At 31.8% G+C, this 13783-nt stretch overlaps 1 protein-coding gene across 3 annotated transcripts in view; it reads left to right on the top strand.

The window, feature by feature from the left end:
- LOC145690704 (uncharacterized) overlaps window positions 1-13783 on the top strand; it is a 430408-nt gene that overhangs the window by 396081 nt on the left and 20544 nt on the right. For all 3 annotated transcript variants that reach the window (XM_081765884.1, XM_081765876.1, XM_081765867.1), the window contains 4 exons: window positions 1559-1750; window positions 5973-6056; window positions 9376-9543; window positions 11885-12062. In XM_081765884.1, the coding sequence (XP_081622010.1) occupies window positions 1559-1750; window positions 5973-6056; window positions 9376-9543; window positions 11885-12062 (622 nt within the window). The remainder of the gene's footprint in view (window positions 1-1558; window positions 1751-5972; window positions 6057-9375; window positions 9544-11884; window positions 12063-13783) is intronic.

Consider the following 13783-nt stretch of genomic DNA (forward strand, 5'->3'; position numbering starts at 1 on the left):
CTTTTGTAAATTTAGTCTAATGGGAAACTATTTTGAGTCATAATTGAATGTCTTTCATTGATGATACTAAAAGATAGATAAACTCATATAGAACTTAAAGAAATTATTATTACTTAATTAAGTAAGCAAAGTTGGTAAATTATTCAATTTCTAATCTTATTCAATATAAACTTCTCAGCAGTGGCGGCTAATGTCAATGTTGCAACGTTGTGAAACGGCAAAATTTTTACAAATAAAATTATTATTAGCAATAGTAGTAACGGAGTGAAGAACGTTGCTTTCTATCACTCTCACATATATACCTTAAGTAACATATTCTTGCACTTTTATGATTGTGAAATCCATTAAAACAATCCATTACGCATTATTAATTTCTATTGTGTTGCAACGAGCTTCAACCAGATTCTGTAGCATGGACTATTGGAGCAAATATTAAAACTGTTGTCTCCTTTCTGAGAAGTTAATGCCTTTGGTCTTTGCAATACTCGTGCAACGCAGCAGGATTCCAGTGAAAGAGAAGCTTTTACACTAGATAAAATTTCTGAAATATATAATACTAGAAACCAGCAAATGGAATTCACTTAACATATTTATATTTAAAAAAAAAAGAAGAATGGTAGTTACATGGCTGTGCTGAAACCTTACGAAGATAATGACATGGACTAGAAAACTAAGTGAATGCAAACACACTTTTATGAGTTAATTATTCGCTTATATAGGTAGTGTATGCTTCTTTTAATCATTTGAAAGCCTAATATTAATAAGACATTTTTAGAATCATATTACAAATCTGCTACTCTAATTACGGATCTTCCTTCAACAAAGTAATTTTATTGTAGAAATTTTTTGGTCAGTTTTAAAAAAGATAAATTTATCTTTATTCTGTAGAACAGACCATTTCAAACTTTGAAAGCACATTAATGTAATAAGAGGATGACAGGGCCAGGAAAGTACGAGAAAATGATCAAAAAAGAGGAAATATGACAGCACAGAATGGAATAGAGAAGCAAAAGAAGTATATAATGTTACAATTTGTGAAGTTAAAACTTGGATTAAGTTCACAGAACAACTCAAGGTAGCAATGTTGTTTAAATAGATATGTTTCTCCACTATGCCTTAAATTTCCATAGAGAAACCACGAATAAAGTGTGTACATTCTCATTTTCATTTTATAAAATGTTATTTATTTTCATGTAATTTAGCAAGGGCGCCCATGTTGTGGTTTCCAAGGGGGGGGGGGGGGCAGTATAAGCGACGTTTCAAATATAATTTCAAATTTTGCTGTAACTAATGTAAATATTCTATTGGGTTTTCCATATTCCCAAGTACAATTTCCTCTTAGGGGGGAGCGCTCCATCTTGCCCCCCTGGTGGGCGTCCTTGTCATTTAGTGTTTGCATCACAGGTATGTTGGTTAGATAGGGAATCCAATTTCTACCTTTTGTCTCTGATTTTGTTTTTACTGCTACATCCGGCATCATAGTTCACTGGGCACTATTTCTGAAGTTGTGTTTGTAAGACGTTTCTCTAATTTCGATTCCTGTGTTGCTTCTTTGCAGGTTGAGCACTTAAAATCCTATGAAGCAGAAGTTAATCAACTTCGAGGCTTAACTAATGAGCAACAGAGATCGTTGAGAGTAGCGAATAGGCAAACCGAGCAACTCCAAGTAAGTGAACGAGTTCTAAAAGAGGAGGTAGCCAAGCTGAGGAGTTTGCTAGACAAAGAGAAGAAACACATGCTCACAATACAGGTAGGTGGGCAAGATTATCTATATTTTCCTCTTAAAATGTTTTGTATAAAATCAATGTTAAGATTCAAACAGTGTGGAAATACGAAATTTAGTGTTAGTTAAGGTGCTGGGAAAAGTATGAAATCTGTATTTATATTTTTTTAAATGAATAATCTTTCTTGTATATCATCCATATTGACCATTCATTCTCAAGGACTCTAACGAATGCTTCTGCCTATTAAATCCCACAAATACATAATCCATACCTTGGATTCTGATTATTTCGTGTATTTGGGTATCCCCATACAATCTTCAATAGAAATATTGGTGCATTTGTTTTCAATAGATATTATGTATTATATTATTTATCACTTTTATTAAAATATTGAAGTGTATAGATAATCTTTGTCATAAAAAGAAATCGTGTAAAGTCTGTCAAGAGAGGTACAGTCGTAAAAAATCTTGGCCACCCAACTTGCTTTAGAAGGTGATATTCTGGCAAGCATACATAAAAAAATCTAACCTTTCAATTCTAAATAAAGATTAACAATTGACCAAAGAAAATCCACATGTCTTTGATTTAATTTAAACTGTATGTAAGAGTTAAAAAAAAATGGCCACCAACTTCAAAGAGAAGTTGGTGGCCATTTTTTTAAACAAGAGTACATTGTCAAGGCATCACTTGATTTTATAGAAGTCTGTTTGTATTGATAATAACGTTTATATACTTATTATCTAAATTGTTCATTCATTTGAAAATAAATCTTATTTTTGCGCTTTTTTCCTCAACGCAATAATATGACATATTTATTTTCATATAGTGTGTGGATATTTGTCGGTTCTCCCACCAGACATAGAATCATAAATAATATTAATATTATTGTATACTACGAAGAAAATCATTCAGTAATGAAAGCTTTATGTTCAAAAAATACTCTTGATCACACTCTTTTAAGTTAATTTAATAACGTAAGATATGGCAACATTTTAATGTAATTATAATAAAGGGTGAAATTTTTAGATAATAATAACATGTCTACAAATGAGTAAATAAGTTTTTTGAAAGAAAACTTCCTAACTATTTTGTTCCAGTCAGCGACCAAGCATTTATTTTCGCTACATTATTTGAATAACATTTCATCAAGATTATATCATTGTACCACATGAAACAAGGGTTGGAGGAGAGATAACGGCTTTGATGTACAACAACAACATTTCTTTGTTTAATGGTAGAGATGCAAAAAAGCCGGCTTTTTTGAATCGATGGTTTTTTTCACATAAAAAGCCGGCTTTTTTGGAAAAAAAACGAGAATTTTGGAAATTTTGGCTTTTTTCAACTTCATGATTTTTCTATCTAAATAGCTTTCTTATAGTATATTCTATAATTAGATAAAAATTCCATGACCTGAATGTGATTTTTCGCTCTGAAATTCACCATCAAGATGGATGGAGCACATGTTTTACGAATTAAAGCTAACATGAAGAATGTAGTATTTGAGGGTAATTTTAGAGGCTATTTAACTTAATTTTAACTTTTGAGTTATTGACATCTTTTTTCTTCTCTAGTTTGTCATCCGTGTTTCATTTCTAAGAGCTTTTAGTACTCTAGCTTCTAGCGCAAAAGTTAAACTTGCCCGTTTTTCTATTTATCCGTCAAAGCGTAAGTTTTTCAATATATCCGTCAAACCGTACTTCCACATTTCTGTTATACTGTAGCTGTGAAGTGATTTAGCAATAATTTTCCGGACACAACCTTGAATACCAATTTATACAAATAATTAGTAGCGGATTTAAAAGAAGTACTTTAGGAGGGTTTTTTCTGATTGTTTCGTTTCCTAAAAAGTCCTAATTTCATTTGGGAAGTGCTTGAAGTTTATGAGTACAGGCATAACTAATATTTCGTTTCGTTTATATGTTTAGCAATAATCTTCCGGATACAACTTTAAAAATCATTTTATACTGAGAATCAATGGCGGATTTAGAAAAGTATTTTGGGAAGGGTTTCTTACTAATGTTTAGTTTTTTTAAACATTCGTAATTTTTATTTGACGGGAGCTTAAAGTTTATGAGTAAAGGCATAAATAATAGATATTTCGTTTGTTGCAGACATTCCGTAACTTTGGGGAACGGGCTTCAGTCCGAAAGACCGCTCCCCTAACCTTCGCAAAACCATCACTGCTGGTAATTAGTAATAATAACGATTTAAAAACAATAAAAAAGGAAGTCGCCCAACTCACAGTACACGCACTATTTCTACATTCACAGATGTAATGAAGAAAAGCTTTGTCAGAATGGTCGAATGCTGGTTGAATCCCGGACTTCCCGATAGAAGCGCAAAAGCTAATCACTCAGTCATGTTTGTTGTGCAGTTGTATTTAGCTTAACTTAAATATATTCCGTAGTCTTTTCTTGGGGGGGGGGGGGAGTTCCGTAATGATATGTTGAATCCCTCTTGTTAAAAATTCAGAAAACTTGAGGATTGGGTAAACTGTGATGGTGGTTCTATAAAACTTAACTGTAGAATATCAAGAATATACAGAACCAAAAGCTCTAGATGTGCAGCCTTTAAGTGTATCATATGCATCTAAGTATTTCTCTTATGTTTTATTTTAATTTTATTTTGTTTCAAAAAGAGGGTATGGAATATTTTGAAGTAAAAATACTACATACTATTTTGCTAGTTATTTGTGTCTTCTTTAAAAAGAAGTGTTTACTTTTAGGGTTGGCTGATTTACACCAACTTTTTTTTTTAATAACTGGTTTAAACCAAAAAATAAAAAGAATGAAAAATGCGAATCGTGTGAACTTCATGGTAACGTATCCAGATATCAAACCACCTGCAATAGTTTTATTTCCCTTTCACCTTTTAATCAAGGTGTCCCATGTTCAATTCTCGGTCGAACCACAATCCTTTTTTCATGCGTAACCCAAGTAGCAGTTCGGATGTCAGTTTAAGCGAAAGTCTTCTCCTTGATAACCTCGGTATTTCGTAAGGATGTTAAGCCTAAATATACGAAACAAACCAAATTGTATATTTCTACATGCCTAAATGCGTGTTGTTTTATAAAGAAGCCAATATTGCTTAAATATATTGATAGAAATTGGCAAAATTTATCGATTGCCTACGTAGCTTCCAACATTAGCTTGGATTGGACTTTCAATGATATCTACGTACCGGTACTAAATTTGTAATTTAATACCTCAGTTTTGGCGTACTGATTATGGTACGTTGACCTTTAAATTTTACATGCAAAGCAATAACAGGATTTTCCCGTTATTGTCTTACATTTCAAGTAATGACGGGATTTTCCCAATGGCTAGAGCGGGAGATTCTCAACTTAAGAAATTTACTGACCGGACTTCTTTAAGCTTATGGGAGTTCTTCCGGCATAACCCCGCTGTTGCATAATAACATCAAGGCGAAACAAACTTAGGCTATTTCTGTGAATATGTAATATAAATACATAAAGCAAAAAATCTAAGTCAAAAAAGCCTGGTTTAAACCAAAAAAGTCTGGTTTAAACATCCCCCAAAAAACGGGTTTTTGGCATATTCAAAAACAACCACGGTTCTTGCCAACTCTGCTTACTTTTGTATATAGGAGGTTAAAAAATTCTTATTATATACATTGGTTAATCCTGTGGAATTCATAATGTAAATATGTTGAAGAAAAATTGTTTGAAATATTTTTTCGAAATTCATAGTTTATTTTCGATGTTTTATATTATTATCAGCATCAACCACTAATTAAATGATTTTTTGTGTTATAGAGAAGCGATACAAAGTCTGTTTTATCAATTTAAAGCAGTATTTTGAAAAAAGCCCAAAATTTCCGAAGCAAAAAAGCAAAGCAGAAAAAACCGAGTTTTTTTCCAAAAAAGCCGGTTTTTTCCGAGCCCTTGCATCTCTATTTAATGGATAGATCAGATGCCTAGTCTTTTTAATGTTATCTTTGTTTCTCCTTTTACCCTGTTATCAATCTTATCCGTCACCCTCAGTTGAGTTCGGGTTCCTTTTTCCTTGATAGAATAAGTTATTTCACTTTTACATTTAGATTCATATGTCAGTTTATAGTACAAAAATGTTGACATCCTTGCCTAGATTTACAAATGCTTCTCTGTATAATTTACTGTTTACTGTATAATTACTCTCTGTTTACTGTATAATTTGAAGCTCCCCACAAAATATTTGCAAATAATCCGTTACTCAGATTCTCTTCTAATTGCAATTTTCTTTTATCTAGAGCATCCATGATAAGCAGCTAGCAGAAAAGGAAAGAAATCTACAAACTCGGTTGGACCACCAAAAGAATGAAATTAGTGCTCAGGTGAGATGTTCTTATTTGATATTATTTCATTTTTCGACCCAGATAGTTTTAGAAACACAACAATATACAGTTTGCGTTCTCTGCAACCTTATGACTAAATCGTTCGTTTTCAGTAGTCAGAAGTGAGAAAGAAAAAAAATGATGGAGAGACAATCACTCAGAATGCTCATCCACTCCTGGAAATATTTTTTTTTAAATAAATAAATAAATTATCCACTTCAACTTTATTAATTAATCAGACGTTTCATCTAAGACGGTTGCAGATTCAAACGTTGTTCGAAGTCCCGTAGAGCGCCTCCCCAAGCAATGCTAAGAATCCCAATTCATTACTAATCCTGTCGTTCATAACTTTAGCAACATAACTAAACGGCGTGACAAACATCTTGGCATTTGAAGGCGGCGCTCCAAGTTTCCTTTAAATGCTGCAGCAAATGAGAGGCCAGCGGTATTGCCACGTTTATTTTGTACACATCCACGTCTATCCCCTATCACCTGATCGCGCTGTAGTTTGTCTGCTTAGCCATAGCCACACCCCTTAGCACTCGGCAACGTCATGCCAGAGCTTGCGTTTTATTCGTTTAGCTGAAATGCCAAGATGTTTGTCACAGGCTTTAGTCCTGTCGTAAAATCACAAATATAAACTTTCACTTGTTGGTTGTTTTAATTGCAACGTAGTAGGCAGAGTTTACTTTTTCATTTCCAATAAAGTTAATATTATGGTGATCGAAGTACGTAACAAGCTGTATTTATTTGTACGCTCTTCCATTAATGCAGTATTTCCCAACGTTTATACAACACACTTTACTGAATGCCAACAACATCCGATATACTTCTTTGATTTTTTTATTAATAAAATATAAATTATACCAGTACAAGAAAATAAGTTTCTATCAAATAGTGACTCAATGTAGTACTGAATATTGTTACTGCCGTTTGAGCTGTTGGTTGGTACAGTCTATCTCAAAATCAACTTAACTTATTTTAAGTTATTATTAAATGCTTCATGACCTAAATTGTAAAATTTCGCGACACATACTATGTTACTAGTGACATATCAGTGGGTCGCGACATCGGTGGGGAAAGACTGCATTAACATGTAGTGTATAGTACGTGTTCCGCTAAGGCTCCTCTGTTTCAAATTCTTAAAGAGCATTTCAACTTTAGCTTTGATTCTATTCATGCAAGTGAGAAAGAAAAAATGATGAAGAGACGATCACTCAGAATGCTCACCCACTCCTGGATTTTTTTTAATAAATAAATAAATAAATAAATAAATAAATAAATAGATTATCCACTTCAACTTTATTAATTAATCAGATATTTCATCTAAGACGGTTTGAAATTAAATATAATCCATACTTAAATGCTTTTCATTTAAATTCATTTCAATTTTTTGGTCGTATGAATACTGGACAGAGAGATACGACAACATCAAATAATATTTTAACGAACTAAATAAATTTATGTTACTCATTTAGGATCTTGAACATGTACTCACATTTTTTGCTTTCTTACTTAGAGTGTCTATAGTTTATCCTGAAGGACACAAGGGCGGATCTAGAAGTTAAAAACTGAGGGGGGAGGAGGCAGCAAGAACCCAGACTATGATAGGCATTTCCTGAGTTTAATATAAACTTCCAAAAATATATATAAATAATAGCTTAAATTATTTTTGTCACTCATAAAACTGTAATCGTAGGCCCCCTGGCCTCGGGCTAGATCCATCTTTAGAAGGACAACTAAAATATAAACTGATAAAACAAAAATTTAATAACATACAAGAGCGCTTGTTTAACTCACTCACTCCTTTGATGCACCTTGGGTTGAATCCAGTCTTCATCGTCACAAACAGCCAAACCTCTCATTTGATAATAAAAATGAAATTAATAAAAAGGAAGTATATAAATTAAATGTCATCCATGACTCATTTGAAGGGTAAGGGAAAAAAAGAAGGAATGTCATAAAACTGTATTTTCGAGAAAACTACGTTTTAATATTGAAAATCGCGTACAAAATGAATAAGGTTAGTCAAATTTTCTCCCCTTTCCTTGGACATTTCTACATCTACGCATTCATGGCATATACAGTCATCAGATAGGGCAAAGCACCCGTTAAAGCATACATATGGACATTCTTTGTTTTCCACCTACCCTTCATTTATGATATTTAACGTAGTTATCTATATAAAATATAGAAATATTATTTGATTAAAACTTTAACATGAATGATAAACATCACCATTTAATTTAAATAATATAAAGTTATTCAACTTGCTTAAAAAATGAACTAATATGAATTCTCGGATACAGTTACTTTGCTGTGTGTGAACATCAACTTTCCTATTATAACCAAGTTGTGGACTACCCCACAATTTTTCTCTACAACAATGTAATTTTATATTACATACTGGATTTTGTGCCTTTTAGGTGTGTAAAATATTCTTAAACGAACGCATTGCTAATTTTTATTTTATACTAATATACTGCTATTCTGGCTTTTCTTACCACTTTAAACATTAAACGAATTATTATTATTATTATTATTATTATTATTATTATTATTATTATTATTATTATTATTATTATTATTATTATTATTATTGTGCCTTTGTGCCTAAAATACTAACATGGAGGTATGTGTACCAAGTATTGTACACAAATGATGTCAATATTTGTAGAAAATCATTTGAATATACAATTAGTCTGCTACATGTTTCTAAAATATTCTTACTTTTGGCTCATTGAAGGATGGGCGTGCTATTGACGAGAGCTGAAATGTCTGCTCCTATCTCTTTTGACAATTCTTGGGATTTCAAAACTTTCACTCACATACCATATTCCTGTTCTGATTTCAACATTTTCATTGCTGAACATTAACAAGTACACGTACTTTCAAACATGGAACCATTTTAAAAGCAAAGTACAGAAGCTTTTGGGTATTTATCGGGAGTCTGAAATTTCTAAAATCGTACACAGTCGTTATAATTGTTTTTGTAGGAAGAGACACTTTGAAGTTCGTTTACTTTTGAAAATGCCTTATTATCCAAATATAATATTAGCTTGACTGAAAGCTTTTTTTCCCCTTCGTTTTCTTTTTAAGTAGTGTTTCTAAGCAATATAACAAATTACTTACGATACAAACCAGAAACACAAGAAAAAGAGGGAGATAGGAAGGGGTCATGCAGACTGCAGGCTGCAAGTTGATCATAGTGGTCTACATTTTTTTTTTAATATAAATTATGTAGCTAACATGAAATTTAGACCTACTTGAGAGGGATGACAACATCCAAAGTGATTACTTCGCCATTTTCCTTGTTTAGTGGGAAGATCGGTTAAGACAAGAATGCTCACGGTTGAAGGCTGAACTGGACCAACTTCATAGTGAAGAGAAGCATTTAGCCGTAGAATCCATGAAACTTCAAAAGGAACAGGAGCTGCGTGTTGAGAAACAAAAGTGGGAAAGAAGACTGCAGGAAAGCTTGAAAGAGGTAAGGAATGGAAGTGACTTATTTGTAAGGAAAGAAATCAAACTAACGACTTGTTCTTCTTTTGCCTCTACCTTTCCTTGCTAAGCGAATGAATGGTAGCCCCGACCAAGTTTCCATGTTTTTGAAGTAAATAAAAATGAAGAAAATGGGACAATTATAATATTGTGTAAGTTGAGAAACTAATTGAACTAATTCTTAAGTTTAATTATTTCGTGCTTTCATTTCTTACTATGTAATAATATTGATTATTCATAGAGTGAAATTGATCAAGATCTTTTGTTAAGACTTGAACTTATGCTATATGGTTGGGAGAAGTAGAATTGCTTCTCACACAGTAGAACTTCTGAGGTCCCTGTTCTGACCTGCTTCTGCAGATGTAATCTAGTGGGAATGTATTCTTGTAAATACTGTTAGTTAGCACTGTTGCAGTTTTAACTTACTAGAAGTAGTTATAAACTGGTAAATTCTCAAAGAACAACAGCATGAAGGAAAAAATGTTACATATTGTTGTAGTATCCCATATCCTTAGAATTGTAAGTAATTGGAATTTATAGAATTATTGACGTTCTAATCAAGTTTGACGAGGGAGATCTTTTTTCTTCAATAGTTGTCTTTATTCTTTTTGTTTTATGTGTCTTCTGCTCTCCCTCAAGATGTACATCATGTGTAAAATAAGAATAACCCAATCAAGATTATCTGAAATATTTGGAACCTAAAGTACTGGCTACTACAGAAGTCATAGAGAGAATGTAATATATTTTCAGCTAGCAAAGTCGATTACTTCTGGTATTTGAATCATATTGTACAGTCATTGACAAAAGAAAATTGTATATTCCATAGAAAACTGTATTAAAATATGTTATTTTCTTTTGTTGTACATTGCATCACAAAGAAAGAACTGAATTCTATTAGATTTGTCTTCTTTTATCTTTTGAAACCGACCATATGTATCCAATTGTGACCATCTTCCAATTTTATTAACATTTTTTTAAAAAGGTTGGCGACTCTCATAAGCATATTCATAAATAATATAAAACACGTTTGACAGACCTTAAATACAATATTTTTGTATACAATATACTTGGTTACTCTTAAGAGACAATAAAAAATATTGCAATATTGATGTACACAAGCGCTAATGATGCACGTTCGTTCGAAAGCATAATTGTGAGACATAAACTTAGATAAGCAAAATGTAATTAATAACATAATGTCATACTTTTTGGGACTATTTCTTACTTGCTCGGTCCTTGCCTCGTTTTGTAATATTAATTTCTATGTTGTTCCTCTGTTTGTTTCTTCTTCATTTATTTCCAAATCTGCTATAGTGTCTACTTCTAATACTTCACAGAATATCTGGATCTATGACGTATAAGCAGGCAGCCGACATTTTCAAAAACAGCAGTTGAAGTTTTGTATTGTTTGTTTTGCTTGATATCTAATAGTGATAAGAAACACTCCACAGTTCAAGGGATCTCCATTTCTTAAGAGATGTGGATTGTATTATTTTACCTTATATTTTTTAATATGGAAGACAACAATCACTAAACATTGCCTATATTTCAAAATTGTTTTAGAGAAGTCCATTATCTATCAGTTATAATTTTTGAAAGCTTTTGAAGTTACATTCGAGAGCAATTTTTCTTTTGCTTGGATATTTAATCGAACGTTGAAAAGTCATTCGGTAGCTTTGAAATATTTTGAAAATTCTGACATTTCGACCATTTGTTACCATTAGGTAGAGAAGTCCTCCTCATAGACGACCCTTTTTTTTTTTTGAAGAGAATTTTCCAGAACAGATATTGCAGGGCTGGTGTCCAAGTTAGATTCTTTAGAGTAAATTTTATGTGCTAATATTTGAGTGTGTATGTGTGTCTATGATCAGGGCTATATTTGACATTTTTGTCGCTCCGGACCATTGAAAACATGCCGCCCCCTCAATATCAATAAAATTCCAGTGTTGAAAATTTTAGACAGTGAAGTGAATAATCAATATTTAAGTGAAAGTAGAAAAAATAATATATATATATATATACAATAAATAAAATACGATTTTCAGTTAATAAAATTATGGTTGATTTGATTACACACCAATTTATGATTACTGCTGAAAAGAAATATAAAGAAAGTGGTGCGAGAAAATTTGGTGTCCCTCAAAACTTTCCACCCCAGGCAACGGTCCATGTCGGCCCGTGCGTAAGCACGGCCCTGTCTATGGCGGTTGCAAGAGTTATGCTTCTATTTTTGAAAATTGCAGTTAAGATTTTCTGTATTCGGAAAACGTGTTCATACTTTCAACGTTGTACTTGTAATTACGTATTTATTATTCCATGTGTTTTAGATATCCAACTTGAAAGACAGCTTAACTGCTAAAGACGCATATTACCACAAGGAAATCGAAGAAGCCCAAACCAACGCAGATCGAGAGGTTTTTGAGCTAAGGCGGAAACTTGATAAAATGGATATGTCATACCAAGACCAGCTTGAAGACCTGAATAACAAACATCACAAGGAAATTGGTTAGTAAAGTAGCATATATGAAACTTTCTAAGAATGATAACAATGAAATATATATTGTAGTATACCAAAAAATTACTATTTGTAAATACTTAAATTTTATATTTCATAATTTATGTAAATATTTTCAGTTTGGCTTAAATACAAGAACACCAACTGTCTAAATTAAGTAGAGTCACATTTGTTTCTAAAATATAATTTACATTAGTAAAACAAGTTCAAAGCTCACCTCATATATTTGGTATATACGTATTACCAAAAACTTCTTTTAAGTAGGTTTGAGTAATCATTAACTTGAGTCAACAACGTGTTGTTCCTTCCACGCTATCTGAAGTTAAATACATTGATGAATTTAAGGAGTTATAGTACTTGGACGTTTTTTCTTAAAACTAGAATTATTTAAAATAACAATAATAATAATAATAATGTTTTGTTCACTTAATTTTATTGAAGAAAGTAAACTCTGAAGTGTTATAGTCAATTTTACATTTTATGAACTTTTAGATTGTTTTCAAATAAACTTGAATCTTTAAACTTCGATACAAAAGTTACTTTAGAATTCTTTTAAGGGAATAAACTTTTTTTTTTTTTTTTTTTTTTTTTGACATGAAGAAGGTTTAATTTTTTGAAAAGAGAAATCTGTTTTCAAAACTGTTGAGTACGTTTCCGAAAACCATCTTTGTTCATATGCATTTCCTGTGAACATTTTATATTTTTATATGAAGTAATATTTAAATAAATATATATACATTGACAGGCTAAAATATAAAGCTTTTAACAAATTTGTGCTGAGTATATTTTCTTTTCTTTGCAAAATTTCTTTTTTACAAGTGTTACTATCGTTATCTAATAGATTTTAATCTTCACTTGTCTGTTCCAAAGAGTAATTCTATCTCTAAATATATTCGGTGAGTTCCACCTTTCTTTGTGCAGTTTCATGTTTTTCTTCCGGAAATATGAAGTCTTTGGAAACCTAATGGATCAAGATACGGAAATAAATTAACTTTTTTAAGGAAAGGAAAGATTAATCCTTAGTGCGAGCGCTTTTAGAGCAATTTTTAGGCCAGCGAGTGACATACTTGTTACATGTATCTGAATTACTGATGTTGCTTCTGATTTAGACTAAAAACTGAAAAAAAATCTACATTTATATTACTTGGCCTATTATACTTCTATAATCTTCATGTTTATCCTAATTATTAAAAAATATACATAATGATATAATGTTTGTATAATAACAGTAAAAAATTTACGTTACATCAATATTTATCAGAAAAGGAAACTTCCACTAAGAAAAGGAATCCGTTCTCATCTTTAAAGCAGAGGCAGCTTTCGAAGTCACATTAATAAAAAATAATTATTTTTGTCCTTACAAGGTAAGGGATGAAAGGTTCCTACAGCTTCAGAAAAGCTGTTTACATGAATTAATGCAAAATTTAAGCTTTCCTCTCGTAGCTTATAGCTATAAAATTTAAATATTTTACCGAAGTAACCCACCTTCAAGAGCCGCCACTGCTTTTGAAGTGTTCAGCCATGGAGCACGATAGGAACTCATTGAGATGGAATTGCTCTGTGGCAGAGAGGTAGTATTAAAATCTCTTCAGTACCTAATGAGCTCTGCACTCCAAATTCGTTATAATTATTGTTCTTATTATAGTTTAAGATTACTACTCCAAAGTGTAATACATACTAACTCATTACTGAGGTATATGTTAATATACTC

This window comes from Thermobia domestica, chromosome 1 (genome assembly GCF_964235325.1).
Source record: "Thermobia domestica chromosome 1, izTheDome1.hap1.1, whole genome shotgun sequence".
NCBI lineage: Eukaryota > Metazoa > Arthropoda > Insecta > Zygentoma > Lepismatidae > Thermobia > Thermobia domestica.